The sequence below is a fragment of the Eschrichtius robustus genome, chromosome 12 (genome assembly GCF_028021215.1).
Source record: "Eschrichtius robustus isolate mEscRob2 chromosome 12, mEscRob2.pri, whole genome shotgun sequence".
NCBI classification, from domain to species: domain Eukaryota; kingdom Metazoa; phylum Chordata; class Mammalia; order Artiodactyla; family Eschrichtiidae; genus Eschrichtius; species Eschrichtius robustus.
Window position 1 is genome coordinate 73,941,507 of NC_090835.1, and position 25,786 is coordinate 73,967,292.

Sequence of the window (25,786 nt, forward strand, 5' to 3'; positions counted from 1 at the left end):
TGGGGAAAACATGACTGCCCTCTCCTCTCCCTTCCCAGGGCCATTCAGTACTCCAGTGACCACTACGATGGCCACGATCGTTGCCATTTATCTCCTCAAGGAGCTGAGAAAAGCTTGCTCAATAACGATTCATCACTTACAGAAGAAATGCAGAAGGTGTCAGACCAATTATACCTCGTTGTAAACACAGGAGTGAACAAAATGAAGATTCCCCACCAGCCGCCTCCGAACGCACTAGAACAACCGGCAGACGCCAAGTCGGTGCCACCCAGTGATGTACCTGATCAGACAACTCTGCCCAGTTAGCAGATCCATAATTTCCCAGGGGCACCACGCAGGGGCAAAGTCACCTGTGGCACCAACTCCTTAAAACTGCTATGATGGTGCTCACTTCAGCTGCACATGTACTCAAATTGGAATGATGTAGAAGAGATTACTATGGTCCTTGCACAAGGATGACATGCAAATTCGTGAAGCATTCCATACTTTTATGAAATTCTGACACATGTTACAGCTTGGATGAATCTTGAGGACATTATGCTAAATGAAATAAGCCCGAAACAAAAGGACAAATATTGTGTGTTTCCCCTTATATGAGGTACCAGAGGGGTCAAATTCATAGACTGAAAGTAGAAGAGTGTTTGCCAGGGGGAGGAGGAAATGAGGAGTTAGTATCGGATAGGTACAGAGTTTCAGTCTGCGATGATGAAAAAGTTGTGAAGATGGATGGTGGTGATGGTTGCACACAAATGTGAATATACTTATGGCCCCTGCACTGTACACTTAAAAATGGTTAAAATGGTAAATTTTATGTTACGTGTATTTTAGCACAATAACAAAGTGGCCAAAAAGATGCTATCACAAAGCAAAGGCTGCCAGGTGGGCAGGAAGAGGAGAGTTTGTTGGTGTCATTTGTCACTTCAGTGTGGCTGATGCACACTCAGGTGCAGTCACCACCGGCAGGGACCTTGTGGTTCTGTTGTTGCCAGGCTTGGTTGGCCCAGTCAGGTCTGGGGAGGGCATAGGGTGGGGCAGAGTGGCCCCCTGGCCTTCTGCTTGTTCTTTTACATCTGTCCTGTTGTTGAAGAACAAGGCAGCTCCAGAGCAGAACTTGGCACACACCAAATGCATGCAAAGAGGTTGCAGAAGATAAAGCATGGTGGTTCCCAGCATCCGCTGCGCTGTCAGCTGGATCTGGGTTCAAATCTCACTCTGCCACTGACTGACTAGTTGTGTGACCTGAGGCAGATTATCTAACCCTCTCTGTCTTAGTTACATAGAATGCTAGTACCTGCTTTGTAGGAATAGTGTCAGGATTAAATGAGGTAAAGTGTGTCAAACATTTGGCATGACTCCTGGCAATAAATCAGGGAACAGCAAACACAAGGTTTTGTTTGAATGACAATGGTGACATCAGTGGTGACCCTTGATAGAAAAAGCCAAGATGACATGAAGTCCTCAGTCATCTCATGGATGGGTTTTGGGGCCCTGCCTTTTCCCCCAGTTCTAATCCCCTCCCTCTGTCAGATCAGAAGCTCCTTGAAGAAGGCAACTTTATCACCCCCCAGGTAAGTTTGTGCTATGGTGTAAAAAGCTTACTGACTGTGCAATGTAGGTAAGTCACTTCATATCTCTGAGCCTCACTCAGTTTTCTTGCCTGCAAAATGGGTTAATAGTATTGATCCTATGGCATATTTGTGAAACTTAAATACAGTGATATTTGTTCAGTACTGAGTACAGTGCATAGGCTATATTTGTGCAATAAAAGGCAGCCATCAGTAGAAACTAACACAACATTTTAAATCAACTATACTCCAATAAAATTTTTTTAAAAAATAGCAGTAATCAGTATTACCTTTAGTAACTTGGCAATAAGTGATTCTCTGTTTTGGCAATAAGTGATTCTGCTGTTTCTTAAATAAACCTCAGAATTTATTGAAAAACAAAAGCAGCCATGATGATACTTGGATTAGGTATCTGAAGATCAAGTTCAAATCCTAGCCCTGACAGCTGCTAGCTGAGGGATCTTGAATCAGGAGATTGTTGGGAAAACCTACCAAGCTCCTTGGATGCACTTGGTAAAGTGCTCACAAAGTTGAGGTGTCAGGTTTTATAATGGGGACCCTCAGAACCCCTGCATGAATGAGTGACTGAGAAACTGACAGGCACCTCCCTGAGGGCTGCTCCAAAGCTGCATGCCTGGAGGCTGGACTCCACGACTAAGAGGCCTGCCCGACTTCCGGCTCGCTAAGCTGCAGCGCGCCAGAGTGCCTGCTGCCTCACCCCGAGGAGAGACGCCCTTTCCAGCTGGTGGTCTGGAGGAGCCCGCTTAGCACTTCTCCAGCCTGTGTCTCTGCTGATCCTGCCCTGAACACCTCCGCCTCTAACAAGCAGGCTGGCCGGGATGGGACGAATCAGGTCAGGAGAGAAACAACCTCTGAAGTGAGACCTCACTGGGCAGTGGGAAGGTCACTCTGTCCAGTCAAGTGGATGGAGGAGCAGAGCTGTCCCCACCCACCAAATAGTCTCAAGTTCAGCTGGATGCACAAGGCTCTAACCCTGGCTCTCTCATGGAATTGCTGTGTGACCTTGGGCAAGTCACTTTCCTCCTCTGTGCTTCAATGTCCAATTCTGACATTCTAGAATTCCACAAGAATATCACTAGGAGAGGGGCGACAGGAGCAAGGGAGAGGCAGGAGGAGGGAAGGCGAGGCACAGCCATCAAAGAGCTGTGGGAGTTCGGGCACCAGGTCCCCAATTCTGAGGGCACATTCGGGATTTGGCAACAGAGTGACCGGGGCTCTGGGCTTAAATCCTGACTCATAACCTACGGGCTGCATAATCTTTACCCCAGTACTTAACTTCCCAGAACTTCAGTCTTGTTTGTAAAAGCAGTCTGCAAACCTAATTTGCAGAGTCATATGATGATTAGAAATAAAGTATGGAAAGCACTGGCATATGATATATACTCAATAGACCATATATGTATCTAGTGAATGCTTACCTACTTTATCATCTATCATCTATCTATCATCTGTCCATACCTATCTATCTACCTATCTATCTATCTATCTATCTATCTATCTATCTATCTATCTATCTATCTATCATCATAGTTTTTATAGAGAATACTAACACCGTCCAACCCACCCATCTCCCAGAAGGACCTCTGGCAGTGGCAAAGGTGAACTATCTGGGGGGAATGGTGGGTTGCCTGGGGGTTGGCACTTTGTGCTGAGTGGGAAGGTAAGCTTCACTGCGGAATTCCTTCATTTGTCAGGAGTTTTCAGGTGAGGCTGGCCTGGCCTAGAGGCACATCGTCCTGGTTTTAACTGGGAATAACTGAAAGCAGTATTGTTGCCCTCCCCCTCCCCCTCCCCTCCCCAAGCCTGGGGCAGCAGCTCCTGTGGGGACAATGAGGCCCTAAATGTGCTTCAAGGTCCCTGGAGGATGGCCCTGTGGGTGTGTGATCTTAGTATGGAAGTAATCATGTGAGTAAATCTAATGTGAGTAAATCACAGACTTACATCTGTAACTTTCTGGCGGTCTCTCCAGCACTGTATATTGGGGTGCATGGGTCTGAGGCTCCAGAAATTGGTTTGCTTTCCTCCCTCTTCTGGTCCAGGCTGGGAGGGGTGTCGCTGGGCTGCAGAGGGGGCAAAAGGCGGGTGAGCGGCCTGCCCCTCTCCCACCCACACAGGCGGGATGGAGGCTGAAGCCCGGCGGGGGAGCTGTGTGTGTGTCCACTGACTGGTGTGTATGCGTGTAGGTGTGTTGTGTGTGTGTGTGTGTGTGTGTGTGTGTGTCTACTGACCAGAGTAGAAGCATCACTGGTGTGTGAGTAGATGAGAGGAGGGTGTTGGCTTCAGGCTGTGAGCCTCTGTGAGCATTTACAGGAGGTGAGCATTTGAATGAGTCAGATCCTGGAGAAAACACCCTCCAGGGGTCCGCAAGGCTCCTCGTGGTCTGGCCCCACTACCTCCCTGCCCCGTCTCCTGGACTCTGCCCCTCGCTCTCTCCCGCTGCTGCGGCCACCCTGGCCCCCGTTGCTCCTCAGACATGCTCCAGCCTTGAGGCCTCGCCCCGGCTGGTCCCTCTGCCTGAAATGCCCTTCCCGTAGACCTCTGTTTGGCTCACCTCCTTCAAGTCTTGGTCCTGTCTCACCTTCTCAGTGAGGCCCGCCGGGCCACCCTATTTAATATTGCAATTTGCCCACCCCCTCCCCCAGCCCCTTACCCTGCTCTGCAGGTTCCTTTTTGCATAACACTGATTTTCTCCCCTCACCTCTATACTTTGCCCATTTATCGTGCTTGTTGCCCGTTTCCCCCACGAGGACGAGGATGTCCAGGTGTTCTGTTCACTGATGCATCCCGAGCACCCAGAACAGTAGCATTTATTTGACGGCATATTTGCCTCTAGTTTCTCATTTGTAACACGGGGACAATAAGAGAAGCTCTCCACTTCAGAGAGTTGTTGGGCAGATTAAATGAATGAATACCTAAAAGCACCGAGAACAGCGCTCGGCACACAGCTTAATACATGTTAGCTGTTGTTATTACACCCCATTACTGCTTGGGAGGTGGAATTGAGTGAGTGATTCGTGTGAGGGATCCAGCACACCGGCAGTCACACAGGGGTGAAGGTGCTTACTAAACGCTTCTCGCTTCACTCCCACCCCACCCCTTAAAAATTCCCAGGAAGGAAAATTCCCTGACCTCTTCCAGTCATGGAACCCGTATTTTTGGGCCCTCTTTGGGTTAGGAAGTTAGTTATCAGTAAGTTTACTATCTGTTCAGGTTTTGTTGTTGTTGTTTGTTTGTTTTTTATCAAAGGAGGAAGCAAGCAAGCCCCCAGCCTGCCCCACCCTGGGCTGCATAGCTCCCAGGTCCTATAGGTAGTTAATAGCATGTGACTAACAAGCACTTCCCTTGTTGGGTGTGATAGCAGCTTGGACTACGCGGCACCTGAGCCCAGGAGTCGGGTGCCCAGATTCTTCTTCCAGCTCTGCAACCCCCGATAGGCTGGATGACTGGGGCACGTCCCATCCCCAATCTGAGTCTCTGCTCTTCCCTGGTAGGGGGTTGGGATTAGACCATTGCTAAAGTCTTTCCAGACTCTTCTGTTCATCCGATTTTTATGGAGCACCTGTTATGTGCCAGTGCTGCTAGAGGGGATACAGCAGTAAGCACAGGACACAAGTCCTTGTCCCATGAAGCTGACATTCTGGGCGGGGGGAGGGCGGACAGTAAATGATGAACACAATTGGTAAATTATGTACTATGTTAGAAAGTGGAGTGTGCTATGGGAAAAAGAAAAAGCATAGCTGATTAAGAGAAGGAGAAAGGGTTTGGGCGTGGGGTGGGCAGACTCAGCTCCATGTGGGCTGGTCAGGGATAACCTCCTTTAGAGGTGACATTTGAGGTGAAGGACATCTTACATTCCAGGAACCTACGAATCTCTGTGATTCTCTATTCCGTTTGGGGTCCCCTGGAGTCCCCATCTCTTATTTTCTCTCCTTCTCTGAGCACACTGAGCCCCAGCTTGGCCAGTGGGTGATGGGGCCAGAAGACAGATCAGCCAAGTCCCCAACGGTGGTGAGTGATTTATCACCGTCTTTATTCACATTCCGATATTTCACGGCTTCCGTGGCTCTGATGGAATAAATATGACCTTTTATTCTTCACTTCGCTTAAGACTCAAGGTCAACAGCCCAGCTGTGATCTATCGGCTGCCCCCTCCACTGGCCATCTGTGAGCCAGGGAGCCCCACGGCTGTCAGAGATTCATGGCACCACCTCCCAGCCCCACGCTCCGCCTGCCCCTAGGCACTGGGCCTGGGCCTTGCTTGGCTGAGGAAGCAGCAGCCACGGTGGCTCTGGGGGACCATGGCTTATTGAGGGCAGAGACCAAGCCATAAATCTCCCCCCTCTCCCCTGAGCACCCCCCATCACTAAGGTTGAACCCATGACCCGGGTTTCATTTCAGTCCTGGGAGGAGGCAGCCATGGGAAGGCCGAGAAGCCACGGTTCAAAGGGCAAGTCATACATTAGAACGCCAAGGGCACGGCCATCAGTTTTCTCAGCATGGAGAAGGGACGAAAAGGCATCAGCCTGCCTGCCTCAGATGGAACCCTCCAGGCCCTTCCGGCAGCCGAGGCCTCCTGCTTTCAGAGAAGCCTGGTTTTGCTTGTCAGACACCACCAGCACTCCTGGAAGTTCTTTCACTTGTCTAATGGAGACCCATCCCTGCAGCACCCGCCCCTTTCCTCTCGTTTCCTCCTTATGTGTGGGTGGTGGGTGGGATGGGATGGTCTGGTTCATACTTCCCCTGCTTCCTCATGGTGGTCTGAGTGACACGGGCTGCTGGTCTGGGTTCGCTAATAGATTAGGTGGCTGGGAAGGGGCGGCTAGACAGTCTAGAAAGGAGACGCAGTCACTGGCCTCTATTTTGAACACACCACCTGTGACCCTAAGGCACCATCTTGCTCCTTTCCATCCTAACTCATGTCCTGGGAGGAAAAGGAGGGGTCAGGAGCTCTCTGGAGCACAGCCAACCTGGGTTTGAATTCTGGCTCTGCCACTTCCAAGCTGGGAGAACTTGGGCAGCTTACTTACCCACTCTGATCCCAGAGATTCCTACCCTGCAAAGCGCCCATAATAGTCCCAGCTGTCTCCCAGGGGTTCTGCGCATGCTCGATGCGGGGGAGAAGCACAGAGCAAGCACTCAAATGCTAAATGTGTATTATCAAGGCCGCGAGGTGTGGACTCTAGAGCCAGCCCACCTGGGTTCAAATCCCAGGTGGGACACCTTGGGTAAGCTTCTTAACCTCTTCGGGCCTCAGTTTTCTCATCAGGATAATAACATCTCATGGGGATGTTGCAAGAATTAAATGAGCCAATAAATGGAAACCACTTAGAAGAGCACCTGGCACGTAATCATTTCTCAGAAAGGTCGGCTCTTATTAGCATCACCATTACTGGAGGAGAAACCATCTGCAATCACTTGGCACTTTTGACCTAAGCCCCATCAATTGGTTTTGTGATTTATAATCCACCAACCTCCAACCAAGTTTATAAAGGGCCTTGCAACATAAAAACACATATAAAACGAGATGAGTAAATTTTTAAAATGTTTTATGGCAGATCATGAGCCAGCAAGAAGGCTTGAACTAGAGGACCCCAAGATGTTTGCTGTGATGTCCAAACAGTAACCTCACTTATAACCCCCCCATACACACCAGGTTGCCACACAGCGCTGGGCCACTTCATCCCGGGAAGAGCCTAGGGAGGAGGGGGCGTGATGGCCTCAGAACATGTGAGGGGAGTGGCTTTGTTAGGGCCACCTTTTCAGTGTGGGACTTGGACCAGAGGAGGCCAGTGGGGCTGAGGCTGCCTTCAGATGAGGGGCACCCCTGGCCCATGAGGAACTGCCCCAATCCACTTTGCTCTGGTCAGGCCACATCCAGCATACGGCCCACTGCTGGATCCCACACATGCAAAGGGATGGCACAACCTGGTACACATCTGAGGCAAGGGACCAGGAGATGTGCCACAGGACACACCCCAGGTCCCTTCCTGCTCCAGGGACAAACATGACAGCCCTTTACCTGTAATGCCTCCCACAACTCTTCACTGGTTGCCCTCCTACTTGACCTTCTGGGTCACCTCCTCCAGGAAGCCTTCCCTGACCGCCCCAGGCTCTCATAGGCTCACACAGCTTATCACAGCCGTAGTATCTGAATCAGTGACTACACAAGTACCTAGTCCTTTAATGCCTGTCTCCCTGGGAAATGCGAGCTGCAGGAGGGCAGGGGTGTCCCATTCTCAGCTGTCTTCCCCGTGAGTGGCCCAGACCCAGCATCATAAATACCTCTTGAATGACTAAAAGTAAAAGGCAAAAATGGACGGTGGCAGGGAGGGAAGACTTTGCATCTGAAACAAATAGCACTAGGTGAACCATGAGAATTATCTGCAAAAAGTAAATAGACATATTATGGAAGAAGAATGAGTTTTATTCCTGATGAGAATGAAGACAGAATCTAAGGCTAGGAGGTAGAGGCTGATGGAGTTTGGGGCCTGTAAGAAAAAACTTCTTAGCTTAAAGGCACCCAGCAGTGGTCTGGGCTCTTGAATAAAAAAGAGGGCAGGTTCCTGTGTCTGGAAGTTATCCCCACGTGGGGCCAGTCAGCATCCCAAGGAGGTGGTAGGAGTGGGGGTGATCAGTAGGAAGGGTGGTGGGCATCATAAGGATTCATGAACAAAGGAGAGGGCTGGCCTGGATGACTTTGAACTGCCCTCTTTTCACTCTGGACTTTTTTCAGTCTATGAGAGTAGCAAGAACTAGGCCCATTTTAAAGATAGAAGAACAGAGTCACAAGAGAGTTTTAACAAATGAACAGCTGAATTGGTCCCCAGACCTTGGCTTTTCCTCCCTCTCCCTGAGCTCTCTCAAGCCCCTGGCAATGTGTCCACAAAAGGGAACTAGGCTTTGAGGATGCCTGATGACCCCTTCCTGACCCCCTCTCCCTCCTCCTGTTAGAGCCTCCACTGTGCCCTCCATCATGTCTGCATCCTCTGTTGGCCAGTCCCAGAGGAAACCACTTGAGTATCTCCCATGACATATGCAAAGAAACACATCTCTAATGGTGGGATTTCAGATCTTCTGATCTTTTGTGAAGGCAGAATTTTTGGATGGGATTCTATTCCTAAGCCCACGCTAGGCAGGACGAGGGAGACTGGAGTTTGGGTCTGGACCTGGGCACTCGTTTCCCGACCTCAGGAAGGTAGCCTCCACCCACTCACTTCTGCTGCAGGACAGAAGCTTCTTTCCAGCCCCCCTCCCTGAGGGAAAGGACTGCTGAACACCAGCCTAGCCAACCTGGGAATTTTCAAAGCCTCCCTGTTCCACTCAGACCTTCTTTAGATCAACAGTCAAAGCTTGGCGGAAAAGCAGCCTTGGGAACCAGCCCCTGGCACTGGCTCATAAACGGTGGCATTCTGACGGGTGGTAAAAATATCTCTCTGGTGTTCAGTGCTGGCTGCCGCCACCATCTCAGCTTCTAAGATCCTGTCTCCATGCCCAGGACCTCAGCAGCCTCCGCACCTGTCCACACATACACCCCAGGAGACAGAACACAGGTCACCCCGCCCCTGACCACTGGCCACCCTCACACCCACAAACGCCACCCCAATTGCTGCAGCCAGGCACCAGCAAAAAACGCTCTTAAGAGCCACTAGAGAGGGAGATTTATTCTCAGAAATACTGCAGCGCATGTCTAATGAGCTAATTAAACAAGAACATAAATAATTACTCCTTATCAGAGTGAGAGGACCTGGGGGGAGGGGGGTGATGACTGAGGAGCTGGGACAGTGATGGGTGAGCTGTGATGCTCTGGAGGGGGAGATGGGAAACTCCTCTCCGCTGTGGCTGTGGGTTGGGCCTCAGGGAGGTTCCCGGGCCAGGGAGATGCAGCCCCAAGGAGTCTGCCAGAAAAATCATCACAAAATGCCGCTTTGTTCCCTACCTGAGTATTTCCTGCTCACTCACGTGCCCACGCCCTGACCTCCCTCCACCGTCATAACAAGCCCAAACGGGAAATTTTGGTGGAAGGGGTCCTTCCCCCCATTTTATGGATGTTGACATTAAGGAGCAGGAGGGTCTCAAGACATTGCTAAGACCCCTGCAACCATCCTGTACCTGGTCTCCCTGCTTCCACCCCTGCCCCCTATAGTCTCTTTTCCACCCAGCTGCCAGAATCTTCTTTCTTAGTCACATCATGCCACTCTCCAGTGTTCAACCACCCAATGGCTCCCATCCCATTCCAGATAAAAGTCCAAGGCCTCGCCATGGCCTATGAGGCCCTACATGATGCAGCCCCATCCAGTTCTCTAACCTCATTCACTGTCACCCTTCCTCCAGACTCACTGGAGTCTTGCTGCGTCTCCAGCATCCTACCCTAAGGGCCTTTGCACTTGCTGTTTCCACTGCATGGCTCTTCCTCTCACTCCATTCAGGTCTCTGTTCCAAGTTCACTCTTTAGAGAGGCCATCTCTGACCACCCATATAAAACAGCAGCTCCCCAGTCTCTGTCTCCTTACACTACTTATTTTTCTTCCTAGTGCACATTTAAATTTTTTCATCCCTCTCCTCCATAAGAATGTAAGCTCCTTGTAGACAAGGACTTTGCCTATCTTGTTCTAACCCTATGGTCTTGGCTAGATTCTACCCCAAAGCAGACACAAAATAAGTATTTACTGATTGAATAAATAATAGTCTCGATACCAAAAGTCAAAGTGTGGTTTGTGCCTAGACTATCCAGTTCCAAATCCAGAGTTTCTCCACCACAGGTCATTTCTCCCCTCAGAACTTGACCATGGTTCCCCACTGCCAACAGGAGAAATCCTGAAGTCAGGACAGAGCACTGGCTACAAACTCCAGCTCCACCACCTCCAAGCTGGGGGACCTTGTAAGTCATGTCACCTCCCTATGGCTCAGAGTCTTCATCTGTCAAATGGCAATATCATACCTCACAGGGTTAATGTACCAAATAAGAGAATAAATTACCCAGCACATCTTTAAAACAATATCTAGAATGTAGTAAGGGCTCAGTAAATATAGCTATTGTGTGTGACACTCAAGGCCACCCTCTGTCTGCCCTCTTCCATCCTCTCTGAACAAACGTCTTATTATTTCCCTAGACCAGAGGGTCTCAAAGAGTGGCCCCCAGATGGACAGCTCAGCATCACTGGGAGAATGCATTAGAACTGCAGATTCTCCGACCCCACTCCAGACCGAATGAGTCAGGAGCTCAGGGGGGTTGGGCCCTGTATCAGTGTGCTAACAAGTCTGCCAGGTGATTCTGATGCGTGCTCAAGTCTGAGAACCACTGCACTAGAGACAGCCTTTCCACCAGGTAAGCCAGGTGTGGTAGATTGAGCTGTTGGACCTGTTTCTTCACTTCTCTTTAATAAGATAAAACCTCCACAGCCTTGCCGTGGCCTGACTGTGCGTGATATGCATGCCCTGCTTGGCCTTGTAACTTGCTTTGGCCCATGGGATTTAGCAGACGTAATGCCAGCAGAGGCTTGATGTTTGCTTCTTCACCTGCCCACTTGCATTTCTGCCCTCACCATGAGAAGAACATACTCTGGATGGCCACTACACCCTACCTGGGCTCCAGAATGAGATACACAGAGAAGATCTAAACCAGACCCGGAGTCTGGAGCCCAGCCCAGCTGAGACCAGGTGAATTCCAAGCGACCTGCAGGCCCACAAGTAAGAAGATTCAATAGGTTGTATGCCACATAGATTTTGAACTTGTTTGTCACACAGCATTATTGTGGTGACACTGACTAATACACTGGGGCTCTCAGGGGTCCTTGACCAGGGCTGATCATTCCTGCCTCGGCCTCTTTATTGCTTCCACCTAAAACAGCTAACCCCTCCCCTCTTCCTTCCAAATCCCACCTACTCCCCAGGACACAGCTTATACCTCACTCCACCTGCTCCCAGAAGCTCTGCCCCATCCAGCCACAGAATACACCCCTCCAACCCAGGCATGTGAATGCACTTCCATTAGCTCATGAAAAAGCTCAAGTGGATCAAGTTCACCAAGCAAGTTCATTTACATTTTCACCTTTTAGGTGGCTAATTACTAAACTGAAATGCCCCTTAACTTAGTATCATCACTAGCTAATTACCTGGTTAGAAGGTTAAGTGTCTTATAGTTCCGTGTGATGTTTAATTTCTGAACAAGTACCTTCTTGACGATGCAACAGCAGTTAGTTCCCACATCTGGACCAGTACTCCCACCCACAGCATCAGCCCTGCAGCCACAGCACAAGTGGGAGCCCATCTTTGGAGCCCAGCCCCGCTAGAAATAGCTCTCGTTTGTAAATAGTTAATGAGCTTGTTCATGCATGTTGCATGTCTCCGTGGCCCTGCTTTCACCTTGGGCTGGCATATCACAGTCTGTGGTTTTGTGTGATTCTGCTGGCTCACCACCCCCCACCACCTCTGAGGCTCTGAAGATGATGGGCATTAATCTGACTTCACGTTTGGAACCCTTCTGTCACCTACGGGGTGCCCACTCTCGTCACACACACACATGCCAGACCACAGGCCTAATTGGCAAGGACTCAGACATCCCTCTCGGCTTCTCTCTCTGTCTCAGTGTCTCTAGAGATGAGAAAAGAGCACTCACAGAGTGGCAGAAAATCAGCCCAGATCAACTTCCTTCCCAGGCTGGCCTCAGCTAAACTACACACTGGCTACTGGCTCCCGGGATTTTGTGGGCAGGTGCCAAGAGACGTGGATGTCACGGACGCTTTCGCCCATACGGCTCTGTGGCGGTTGCACTCCTGCCCAACATCCATCCTCTTCTAACTCCCCTGCAGAGCCCTGATTTTATTTGGGAAAGCAACATGCCTGAACAAATGACCAACTTTCTCAGGCTCTGACGTGGACTGAGGAAACACAATGAGATGGAAGCAGGAGTCATTGGGTGGGACTTCTGGGGGACTCTTTAAAGGGGCTGACTCATCCAGAAGGTTGGTACCTGTCTTAGTTGGGCTTTCCTGGGAGCAGACTCTAAGATGAAGATTTCAGTGCCAGTAGTTTATTTGGGAGGTGGGCCCAGGAATCTCTGGAATGGGGAAGAAAGGCCAAACAGGCTGTTTCGCTAAGCAACTTACCCTTGTGAGCAATCTGGGCTCAGTCCTACTGGGACCCTCTGGGAGACAGCACAGAACATGCCTCAGCTGTCCTTCTTCTTTCCCCCTGGGGGAGGAAGCTGGGGTGTTAATCCTCCAACTCCCTCTGGCATAGGGTGGGGCTGCTCCTGGGGACGTCAACTCTCCTGCACTTCAGCTGCCCTCCCTGTGGGCTGGGCACACCTGAGGAAGTCCCAGGGGGAAGGGTCAGTGAGCCACATGTTAAAAGACTGCAACTGACCTAAGAAGGAGCTTCAGTCCCTGAGGTCCATGGAACTCCCATAATCAGCCCTGAGCTATATCCCTCTGGAATTCCATTACATGACAGAAACAAACCCCCAATTTTGTCACACCACTACAGTCAGATCTTTGCTACGAGAAGCACTTCACACTATCTGAAGATGCTCTTCTTCACGTCTTACATCTTTTATCATTTCACAACATCCTTGTGAGTTATTATCATCCCCATCCTGCAGATGAGAAGCCTGAGGCTCAGAGAAGGAAAGGGAGGGAGATAAGAGACCACGTCTGGAGCCCTGGATTCGATCCTCCTGGTATTAATCACTAAGCCTCAGCTGAGGGGTGAGAAAAATGACTCCAGCAACTAAAATGCACAAGATGCTTTTGTTTCCTAAATGTTTCACATACTTTACCTCTTTGGAGATAACCCCATTTGAAGGGGTTTGTATTTCAATGTTATAGATGAAGCAAAGTCTCAGAGTGGTGAGATGACCAGGGCAAGGTAGAGCGGGATGGGAACCCAGGTCTCCTGACTTCTTCCCTCACCAGAAGTTCAGAGACCAAACCCCAGCCGTGGGATTTACAGCAGCTCTGCCCACCAGTACCGCCCACTCCCTAGGTACAACAGCCCAATGCTGAACACACATCAGAGTCACTGGGGGAGCTTTAACGACACGGATGCCTGGGCCCCACCCCAAGCTGACTCAGGATCCCTTGGAGAGAGGATACAGCTCCCCATGGATTCCGGTGCACAGCTAGGCTTGGGGAACACTGGGGTGGTGGGAAACCTCAGGCTCCAGGTCAGAATGCCTGGGTTTCACACTTCTCCCACCCACAGTTCTCCTGGAGCTGTTACGAGGCTGAAAGGAGCTGGCTGCTGTGAACATGTTTGGGGGAAATTCTAGTTGTCAGATGAGTGTTTGTGTTTGGTGTCATTCTGATGGCTGCCACCACCAGCATGATCCCCAAGTCCCAGACACTCCTCAAGCCTAGCCGCTCCCTCTATAAACCTTCTTTGGTAATTTCCTGGTGAGAAATAAGTAATATCCCCACCCCCACCCCCAAACCAACCAAATGTATATAAAATTAACAAGGGACTGGTTCTCTGGTTCTCACTTACTAGAGGGGGAAAAGCCACATTCCAAAAGAAAGGTAGACTGGATGCACAATTCTACTCCCTTTACTCCTGCTAATTATTTCTCCCTTCGAAGATGTCATCAGACAGAACTTTTTGAGAATAAGGAAGGAATGACAAGTAGAGAATTTAGTCACTTCTGAAGAGGTGCCCTGAAGGTTTTTGAATCTGAGTGGAGTCATCTTCTTGTGCAGAGCAGGAGGGGCAGGATGATAAAGTGGTGATATGATTTGAGATGCTCTTGGAAGGCACCCCTGAAAAATTTCTCTCCTATGCACAAACTTGCTGTGGGTTTTGAAATTCCACCATTAGAGATTCACTGCTTTGGGTCTTTCAGAGTTTCCAGTTGAACTGCAAAGATTTCTGAAAGGGGTGACACCTTATACCTTGATCTCTTAAAACTCTATCAGATTGTTTTCCCAGTTTACAGTTCTCTTAGAGTAAGGTTTTGAAGAATGGAGCCGCAAGAAGAAGCCTGGAGAACAGGGACAAAAAGAGGGGGCTAAGAAAGGAAAGTGGACAGGCTCCTAATAACAATGAGTAATGATACGTATCCTGTACTTCACAGTTGACTATGAAAGATGCACTTTCAAATAGGTGATCTCATTCAGTTCATGCCACTGTCTATATAACATATGCAGAAAGGAATCTCTGTTCCCATTTTACAGACAAGAAAACAGAGACTGACAGTGATGCAGTGTTTTGCCCATGATCCCAAGACTAGTAAATGGTAGAGTTAGGGTGCAAACTCAGGTTCTAGAAGTGCTAGCTGCCTCTTTGTCGTCTCTATATTACTGGCAGTGCATTGTGCCTAGTTTTAAAAAACTACATTTCCCAGCCTCCCTTGCAGACATGTGTGGCCAAAAGAGATATAAGCAGAAGTTATTGGGTAGAGCTTCAGAGAACCTCCTCCCCTTTGCCCTCTGGCCCTTCTGCTCTTTATCTTTCCTGCTGTATAGAAAAGAGATGTGAAAGCTAGAGTGCCAGCAGCCATTTTGCACCATGAGGGAACCTTAAGGACAGAAACTATGTGCTGAGGATGGCAGATCAGAGAGGCAGGAGCTGGGCCCTCGGTGGCCATGCTTCCCAGAAACCCAGGCTAAACTCTCTTCCACTGGACTTCTCTTACACAAGAGACATAAACCCTTACGAACTTAAATCTCATTAGGTTAAGTTTTCTATTCATCCTAATTGCTACGGCTAGGCCTTAGAAATGTGGGGAAAGCAACTAAAGCTGGAAGAGAAAATCTCAGCAGACTCCCAGTGGGTTACCCCATCCTTCCAAGAAAAAGAAGTTATAGTTGGTGTCCCTCAGCCCAAGTCTCCAGCCTTAAGGAAAACTCCTTGAGATATCAGTGAGATGTGCCCCACAGCATGGTACCTGGCATTGGATGTAGGGCACCACATTTCTAGTCTTTGCTTTGTGGAACCTTGGGAAATCCACTCAATTCATTAAAGACTTAGTTTCACCATCTATAAAATGGGTATAATATTTGTCCTGTCCATCTCTGCTTGTGGATATCAGATTTCAATTGTCAAGCAATGTAAAAGAAATTTAGAAAAATATAAAACCCAAGGCAGGCTGATCTGGCTCTGACCAGGGAGTTGCCGGGGATCTTTCTACCCCACCCACCCCAATTTCCTCCTTTACACCTTTTTTCCTCCGCCTGTCAGGGTTCAATCCACTGTTTCAGGAGAAGCTGAGATGTCAAAGAAGCAGCTGAGTCAAAGAACATTCCCCCTGCATAGGTGTCAGGTTTTGCATATGGCATGACCCTTCCTTTAGGGAGCACCTGTCCCTAGCAGTTTCTCCCCATATCCACAAGATCCCAGGTTCATCAGTAAATTTCCCTCCACCCCAAGGTGGAGAGGGCTACATTTTCATGGGGTAGGGGGGACCAACTGAGGTGTTGATTCATAAGATTCTGATGGGGTAGAAACTGGCTGAATCTGCCATTTTATTCTTTCCCCAGATGGGAAACAGAGCAACAGTAAAAAAAACAATGCCCCAACCCCAGCCCTGCAAAACTCTGTGGGGTGGTTCAGTCTCCCCCAAGGTGGGGAGTATGTCTGACAATCATGGAAGAATATGGCGTGGAAAGGGGGGTCTGAAGATAATTGGGGGGGGCGGGGCATGGAATGGCTACTATCTTCTACCAGCTTCAGGTCTCTTGCCTCATAACCCCTCACTTTTTCTACACAGAGGTGATGACAGCAGAATAAGCTGCGCAAAGACAAGGCTGCATCCTGGCTAATTCCACACTGTGCTATAGCAGTATGCTGGCTGTTCCGCTGGCCCTCCTGGGGACTGTTCCAACATCATGCCTGGAGGCAATTGTTTGTGAATGTCATTTGGGCTGCTAATGACATGCAGGGCACTTAACTTACCATGTCACGTGGGGGATGAGGCAGAGCTGGGATGGGCTTCTGCTTTCTCATGGGAGAGGGGAGGCCCCCTTCTTTCTGACTCCCCTCTCGCCATCCTTCCTCTTCCCCTCAATGACTCCTCCCCACCCCCCTGACACTGTCCCCATTAATGCTAGCCACTTCCTGAAAGGGCAGGCCCTGGGGCAGACAGATGGGGGAGCTGGCCCTCCCCAGTCACACGGGAAACAGGCCATGCCCCACTCGTGGACTGTACGTGTCCAGCATGACCCAGGGCTGCCGGCAGGGCTCAGCCGTGTGTACTCAGGGAAGGCAAATGGCTTGGGAAGTCAGCAAAAACCATTAGATAATTAGGGAGCTAATTATCTGATTTAAAAAAATAAAAGCGAGACACTATTTCATAGCCAAATTCAAATCCTGAGTTATCCATGGCTTGGAGTTAGCCATGCCTCTGCTCCCCCTTCCTGGTATATAGAATAGAACCTGATGTTTCAGACACAGCTCACAGCCCCCAGGGCTTCTGTAGGCCCATGGTGTTGGTCAATGGTGACCTGTCAATGACGTGTCCAATCTGGCTGGACAACTGAGCCTCCACCAAGGTCCCTGTCTGTGGCCTCAGGCCCCAGGGCTTAAACCCCTATGAGACAGGGCACCCTTAACCTGGGAGGCAAGATGCCATGTGGCCCCAACTGGCAAAAGCAGGTGGATTTAGCAAGTGTGATAACCATATTGTCTTGATCATGGGGTAATAAGAAAACAGAGCCATAGACCATCAGGGTGGGCTCACTTAAGTCAAATGTTACAGTTAGGCTGACCACTCGGCATCCCCGGCATGGAGTTAGCCGGGTTCTGCTTGAACCCTTCCGGTACAGGCAGCTCACTACCTTATGGCAGCCCTTGTTTATTCTGCTGTTGGGCAGCTCTGATGTTCATTTCCATTCTGTTCAGTTCACCAGGTGTTGACTCAATAGCTGTTGTGGGCCAGGACTTACTAGGAGCTGGGGATACAGAGATGAGTAGGTATGACTAGCACATGCTAGAGAGGAAGAAAGACACAAGCCAAATCATTTTGCAGCCAGATGGAGAGCAATGAGGTAGGTACAGATGCTGCTATTGAAATTTTTTATTGTAATGGGTCCATGCCTGCTTTCGTGTGTGTGTGTGTGTGTGTGTGTGTGTGTGTGTTCCTCTCTCCTACTCATACATTCTTTGAATAAATTAAGGGATATATGACTCCTTTCCCAAATCCTGTCATCTCCAAGGTAACCTCTGCCCATCTCACAAGATTCTAGAATCCCATTCTCATCAACAGATCTCTGGATATATTGCCATTGGTAAAGATAATCTCTTGAGACTCTGTCATCCTGTATTAAACGTGTTACAGCTCCACTCCGACCAGCTTGAATGATTCAGTGATTAAAATCGTAACCTCCCGTGATCTGAGCACTTCACCTCTGCTAACACAACCCAAAATTACAGGAGTCTTTTGGCAGCTCCATCACTTTGCGGCCATGACGTCCTTGAGATCAGCTAAAACTCTGAGCCGATGCCACACAAAATTCCAGTCAAGCCAGATGTGCCTCACCTTGAACTCATGCAGTTGAGTTTTTGAACCAAAAGAGAATACATATTTTCTGTGTCATTATCCATGTCAATAAGAAAACATACTTAGCAGTACAGAATGGGGGCAGGTATGGGCACAAGGCAGAGGCTTTCTCCCATGCTCACATCAAATTGTTAAGCACCTGATTACTTGACCAGTTACAAGTCCACTTCACCAGTTCACACGTCTCCATTTTGGCCCAAACACAGGGTGAGATTTTGTCAAGTGTCCTTTACAATTGTGATACGCTCTGTTTACGGCAGTGAGTCACAGCCAGTGGAAACTCCTAGGACGTTTTCCAACAGCATCTATCACCCCAGAGGTTCTGGCCCACTTCCCCCGTGGAGATGCATAGGTGTGGGGTCTTGTGGAGAATCCTGTGTCAGGAGGGATGTCATTGAGGTGGGCTGCCCTCGTGAATGACAAGGAGGCAGATTAAAAGAACTACTGGGTCACAAACTAGTGAATATAACAAAAAAGAAACAGACTCACAGATATAGAGAACAAACTAGTGGTTACCAGTGGGTGGGAGGGGCAAGATTGGGGTAGGAGATTAAGAAGTACAAACTATTATGTTTAAAGCAAATAAGCTACAATGATATACTGTACAACACAGGGAATATAGCCAGTATTTTGTAGAAACTATAAATGGAATATAACCTTTAAAAATTGTGAATCACTATGTTGTACACCTGTAAAATTATGTAATATTGTACATCAACTATACTTCAATTAAAAAAAAAAGAAAGAAATACTGGGTCATAGTGTCCCCTGAAGACAGCTGAATACTTGGGCAGGATTTGTCCCCTGGGAACCCATGCTGGGTCCTGGCAATCAGCATTCTTTGCCAAGGGCTTATAGCCATCTGTTGAGCAATTCTGCCCAGCCTAGCATCCTATGCTTTATGGGGTCTAGTCTTCAAAAGCAGACTATCCACCCTTTTCCCATTTTGGGCACTTCTCTTTCTGTCCATGTTGTCTCAGGCCCACCCCCATGGGCTTGGGAAACTCAGCTAGTGTCCTCTAGTCCTGGGATGTGACCCTTGGGGTAAGTGTGATGTGTCTCTGTTGGCCTTGGTTTCCTCCTTGAGTATTGGTCTTGCCCTTCCCATGTTGCCTGGATTCCAATTCTGTCTCTGCTACTTTCCATGTAACACCTTGGGCAAGTTTCTTATATGGGAAGTGGAATAACAATAGTTCTCACCTCCTGGGGTTTTGAGAAAACTCAGTGAGTTAGTACACATAGAGCCCTCAGAATAGTGCCCGGTTCAAGTAAGCTCTCAGCGCAGATGTGTACCATTATTGCTGGCCCTGTTCTTGCCGGGGAAGGTGGAGGCCAATTGGAAACTGTGTGGCTTTGCCTGTGGCTCTTGTCTAGTCTCCCTGCAGCCTCCTTCCTAACCAGCACATTTGTCCTTCCTGCTATGAACATGGATTAAAAGCCCTGCCCTCTGTACAGTGTGTGCTCCTCTTTAATATTCATCTTTGGATAGAAGCCTTTCTGCCCCTCTTTTGTACACAACCCTGTTGAAGGCCGAGCATGTCACAGAGCCACTGTGCAGCCCACTGGTGTCTCTTCTTTCTTATGGGGACAATTTGCTTTCTAAAAATCCACTGTATGCTTCTTGGAGTCTCCCATTTGTCCTAACAGCCAGCTTCACTGTTAGGGTGAGGGCAGCACAGCCATAGTGGCTAAGTCTAGGCACTGAAACCAGAGGCCTGTGTTCAGATCAGTCCTGCCTCGTTCTGGCTGTACAACCTTGGGAGAGTTTTAATTCTCTTGGTCTTTTATATTTCTTGATATGTCCAGGAGATTTAAATGAGATATTTACTTCTTGGAAAGCTACATTGAAACCCACAGTAAGCTGGCAATAATGTTGTCTGGTGATTGCTGTTACTATTATCTGGCTACAGACTCATGCTGTCCTTTTTCTCTAAATTTTGGAAATCCAACTTCTTAAAGACTGAATTGCACATCTAACCATACTCTTCCCGTTGCTCGCCCAGGATGGCAGACAAGATAATGGTCTCAACTCTCACCATTACTGTTACTACAACCATGACTATTGCTAATAACAATAATAATAATAATTTGTATTCCTTGAACACTTACTATTACGTGCCTGCACTGTTTGGAGAGCTTTGCATGCTGCTTCTCTTCTAATCTTCAAGACCACAATAAGGGGAAATCTGCATTGTTATCTGCATTTTTTCCCTAAGATTTCTGATGTTTCCATTTACTTCATTTTATTGCACTTTGCTTTATTGCACTTTGCAAATATTGTTTTTTACAAATTGAAGATTTGGGGCAACGCTGCATTGAGGAATTCTATAGGGGATATTTTTCTAACAGCATTTGCTCACTTCATATCTCTGTGTCGCATTTTGGTAATTCTCACAAAATTTCAAACATTTTCATTATTATTATATTTGTTATGGTGTCTGTGATCAGTGATCTTTGACATTACTACTATGACCCACTGAATGCTCAGATGATGGTTGGCATTTTTTAGCAATAAAGTATTTTTTAATTAAAGTTTGTACTTTTTTTTAGACATAATGCTGTTGTACACTTAACAGACTACAGTATAGTGTAAGCATAACTTTTATATGCACTGGGAAACCAAAAAAATTCATGTGGCTCCCTTTATTGCAATATTCACTTTATTGCCGTGGTCTGGAACCCAACCCAAAATATCTCTGAGGTGTGCCTATATTTCTACCTATAAAGCTAGTGTCTCCAGGATCTCAATCACCAAATAAAAGCACTTTGAATTCAGCTTTGAGTGACTTCAGAAGCATACCTCCAACCCCTCCCGTGGCCCTCGGAGGGTTTCTGAGACCCCCAGGGAGGGGTGCCATCTTGGCAACCTTGGCTTCCTGCCACCTTGATGCCAGTATCTCCCCCTCACAAACTGCATGTCCCTTCATCCTGCGCCTTTGCAAGCCTCAGAGCTGGTAGCTTTTTGCCTTTACACTTTATATCAAAGTCAAAACCATATAATAAATTCACAAGTGAAGAAATATACTTATTTTCAAAAGGTCAACCTCACAAGGTATCAAAGAAATGCAAATTAAAACAAGGTCCATTTTTCACCTATGAGATTGGCAAAAATGAAAGAAATTATATATTCTATAATTGGCAAGGGTGCGGTCAAAATGGGCACTGTCACCTTCCACTGGTGAGAGGATAAATAAATGTTTATATGCAATGTATAAAGGTTATAATTTCCCCGTGAAACCAGTAATTCAACCCCTAAGAAAATATGCTAAGGAAATCACTGAAGTTGCACAAATGTATTTATGTACAAAGATATATCCATTGCTGCATTACTTTTTTTTCTTTGCTGCATTACTTTTAATATTGAAAAATGGAAACAACCTAAATGTCCAACAATAGAAGACTGATTAAATAAATTACGGTATAGCCAAATGAAAAGTACTTTAATACCATGGGATCTAAGCAAGCTACAATGCTGAGTGGAAAGAATTAAGAAACAAAAGGACACACTAGATTGATCTTAAGTATTGTTTTGAACTGAAATAAAACTTAGAGGCCAAATGCTCCTGGTTAATTTTGAATGGTGGGATTACAGGTCATTTTCTTCTCTCTCTTTATCATTTTGTTTATGTTCCAAATGTTCTATAAAGACTATTACTTTCATAAGTAGGAAAAATATATATGCAGATTGTTTAATGTCATATATATATGAATACATAACATATATTGTTTAATTTCATATATATATATATGACATGCATATACTTCAGTTAAGTTCTAATGCTGTTTTCATCCTGAGAATGAAGCTGCTCTCCAGACAAGCCGCACATATGACGCCAGGTAAGGGAAGTTCCTTGGCTCCAGCAGCTTCCATGGGGCACCCACCCTCCATCTCATGGACTCCGTTTGGTGAATAAATGCCTTCCTTTCCCCACACCTTCCCATCCAGAGACCGAGTCATCAACTGAGAAAGTCAGAGCTGGAAGAAACCTCATTGACAGATCAAGGTTCTTGACCTCTCTTATACCATGGACGCTTCAGCTGTCTGGCGAAGTATATGGGATCCCCTCTCAGAATAATCATTTTAAATGCATACAATAAAACACACAGGATTTCAGAAGAAACCATGCATTCCTTGAGCTGTAAGATTCTAGGCCATGTCTGTCATGTTTAACACAAGCTGAGGCTGGCCAAGAAGGAAACACACCTGTGATCAGCCCCCGACCCTTCGGCCTGGACCCATCATCTGTGGGCGCCTCCCTCCCTCCGAAAAACTTAGGCAATTCTGTTGCAGCTTTTCAGTCTTAATCTCCCTTTCTATCAGCCTAGGAAATGGCCCTTTGATTATCACAGAAGGAGATGAACATCGATGTCTCCATTTCCAGATGAGGAGACTGACACCCAGAGTGGTCAGGACAGGTGGGCAGGATGACCCCACCTCTAATATTCAGTAGGCTCACATGACCTGCTCTGGTTAATCAGAGCTCATCCAGGGCTTCTGCGGGACCAACTGGGACATGGACGCTCTTCTCCTTCTAGGGCTGCCCAGAGGAAAGAGGATGTCTGAGGGTGAAGCCAAACCAAAAGAAAAATGAAACTTAGGGAAGCTAAGAAACTGAGAATGCAGGATGTTTGTGGGGCCTTTGATCTACCTGAAGCAGGTCCCCGAGTTTTCAATTACATGAGCCAACACATTACCTCTCCCTTTTTCTTTTTTTCAGCCAGTTTGAGTTGAGTTCAATTACCTGCTGACCAAGTCAGGTGCAGATTATCCCCATTTTACAGATGAGGACAACTGAGGCAGGGCAAGAGAACTAAATGACTAGCAAGTGGCAGAGTGATGATCTGAATTTTACACCTCCTGACCTTAACTGTGACTGCCTACAAGTCCAGGTGAAGGTCAGATTCATCCCTCCTTGGAGGAGTCAGATTCTTTGGCCAAGAGGTCTGCTCATTGTTATTGTGTGCCCTCCATCTGAGGCTCAAAACAGAAAGTTCTGAGGCTCACAGCCACGAGACCACCTACCACAGTCACGGCCCTGGGAGGTACGGTCCTCCGACATACACATCTCTTTGGGCTGCCCACGTGGGGTCCCCTCTCCTTAAACTTGTAGGTAATGTTCATTCTACTTCCTCTCACCTGCACAAATGGTGCAGTTTGTCCCCAGAATCCCACAGACACCTCTGGGGAGGTGGGGCATAGGTGGGAACAGCTCAAAACCCTCCCCATCATTTCCTCCTGGCCCAGCCAGACACCTCCCTGTGTTGCCGCAGTCCCGGGCTCACCTGTAAATCAGTACCTCATCGTCGGAGCAGTTGTACTGCAGCTGGTACATCTTCACCCGGGGGGCGGACTTGCTGACCGACCACTTGACCAGGGCCGAGGTGGTGGTCACATCGGACACCAGCACAGCCCGTTCCGGGGGGCTTTTGGGAGGCTCCCCGCCCCCACTACCTCCACCTCCCCGGCTGGTCTTGCTGGAGCCAGTGATGTCCGAGAGGCGGGACTTGGGGGACGCCGTGCGGCTGGTGCTATTGCTGAGGTGTGGCAGCTGGACAATGGAGACCTCCACTGTGGCCGTGGCCTCCCCGGCGGCGTTGGCAGCGATGCAGGTGAAGGCGCCGCTGTCCTGAGACGTGGTGATGAGGATGTCCAGGGTGCCGTTGTCATACACGGCAGTCCTGGAGGAGTTCCCCACCAGGCGGTCATCGGGGGCCACCCAGTGGATGAGGGGGCTGGGGTCCCCCATGGCCTTGCACTTGAGTGTGGCCGCCTGGCCCTCCAGGACCAGCAGCTTGTGCGTGTGCTGGGTGATGAGAGGCGGTTCGCACACAAACTCCTCCTCGCGCACGTGCCAGAAGTAGCGGCCCTTGAGGCCCCCCGGGGAGCCACAAGTCTCCAGGTCATCGTCCCGCTCGAGCCTCCGCAGCCAGAGAAGCTCGCAGTTACAGTGCAGTGGGTTTCCCCCAAAACTAAAGGACAGGGGTGGAGCGAAGGGCGTGGCCGTCAGGGCAGAGGCCTGGGAGTGGGCGAAGATGGGGTCCGGGGGCAGCTTCTGCAGCCGGTTGGAGGTGAGGTCCAGGCGGGCCAGTTTCTGCAGGTCGGCGAAGGTGCCCTCGGTGATGTGGTCCAGCAGGTTGTGGTCCAGGCTCAGCTGGTGCAGGTTGACCATGCGCCGCACGGAGCCCCAGGGCAGGCCGTGGAGGTTGTTGTAGGAGAGGTCCAGATCCTCCAGCGTCAGCAGGAAGTCCTCGAAGGCCTCGTCTGCGATGCCTCCCAGCTGGTTGTTGTTCACAATGAGGTGCTGCAGGTTGACCAGGCCCCGCAGCGTGTCCTCCCCGAGGCTGGGCAGCCGGTTGCTGTCAAGGTGCAGGGAGCGCAGGCTCTCGAGGTCCAGGAAGGAGAAGGGCTGGATGTGGCTGATGGTGTTCCTGGACAGTGTCAGGTCCACCAGCCCCGTCATGTTGGCGAAGTCCTGGCGGCCGATGTGGATGATAAAGTTGCCGCCCAGACGCAGCTCCACCGTCCGCCGGTCGATGTCAGGGGGTACGAAGAGCAGCCCCTTGGAGGGGCACAGGGTCCCCAGTGACTCAGACAGGTTCTGGCAGACACAGTACTTGGGGCAGGCGTCGACCACGGCAAACGCCATGCCAAACGCCAGCAGGCCACCAAGCAGGGTCTCCATGGTCTGGTCACTCAGGCCGCGGCGCCTGGAAGGGAGGGACACAAAGTCAGGGTCAGGAGGCGACTTCCTAAAGCCCTGGCCCAGAGCTTCCTCCCTCACACCCACCCCCTGCCTTGGGGAGCAGTAGAGTAGCATCTGCTCACGCAGGTGTAATCTCTTCAACCAGTCCCTCCAATACAATTCTACTTTTTCCTTTCTCCTTAGCTCTTATCACCTTGGAACAGACTATTTAATTACTTATTAATTATGTTTATGGAATATTTTCTATCTCCCTCACTAGAATGTCAGTTCCATGAGGGCAGGTACTTTTGTCTATTTTGTTAATTGCTATAACCTGCACATCTAGCACAGTGCCTGGAACATAGTAGATGCTCAATAAATATTTGTTGGATGGATGCATGGATGGATAATTCCATACCAGTGGTTCATCTAATAATCATTGGAGTTGAAAAGTGTTTTATGGCTGTATTTTGAAGCGGTTTTGCCTTCTTAATTGGATTAGGCTCAGCATGAAATCAAATTGGACCAGCATTCCCTAAGAACAAGAACATGGACAAGGAGAGAGCTGTCCCTGGGAGATGCCAGGGTTAGTGGGGAACTGGCTTTGGGTAAGTTCTTCCCCATGGAGAATCCACATAGTGGGTGAATCTCTGGGAGTTCAGGGAGGTGAAGAAGGGGGTGGGATGGGAAGCCAAGGCATGGACTTCTTCTGAGCACTTAGTATGTGCTGGGTCCCCTGCCTGGACCTTCATATACATCACCTCATCTGGGCTTCAGGAACACCCTTCACAGGGAAGGGCTTATCTGTGTATATAAATGAGGACTTGTCCACGGCCTAAGAGCCTCCTTCAGGTCCTTATGCAAAAGTCACCTTCTCACCAAGGCCCTACCCTCTGTGCACATCCCTCTTCCTTGCTCTGCATTTTCTCCTTGGAATTGATCACTATTTAAGTTACTGTATGCTTCACCTACGTGTCTTGTTATTGTTTGTCTTCTGCACTGGCAAAAAAGCCCCAAACGGTTGGGGC

The 25,786-nt window shown here is 48.8% G+C and overlaps 1 protein-coding gene and 1 non-coding gene across 2 annotated transcripts in view; one reads left to right on the forward strand and one right to left on the reverse strand.

The window, feature by feature from the left end:
* Positions 1 to 24,758, reverse strand: part of LRFN2 (leucine rich repeat and fibronectin type III domain containing 2) — a 36,149-nt gene extending 11,391 nt beyond the window's left edge. Inside the window, exon 1 of the mRNA XM_068558458.1 lies at positions 23,359 to 24,758. Within this exon, the coding sequence (XP_068414559.1) occupies positions 23,359 to 24,758 (1,400 nt within the window). The remainder of the gene's footprint in view (positions 1 to 23,358) is intronic.
* Positions 384 to 490, forward strand: LOC137774289 (U6 spliceosomal RNA). Its single transcript, XR_011075818.1, has one exon. It is a non-coding gene; the product is annotated as a U6 spliceosomal RNA (small nuclear RNA).
* Positions 24,759 to 25,786: the final 1,028 nt, after the last annotated feature.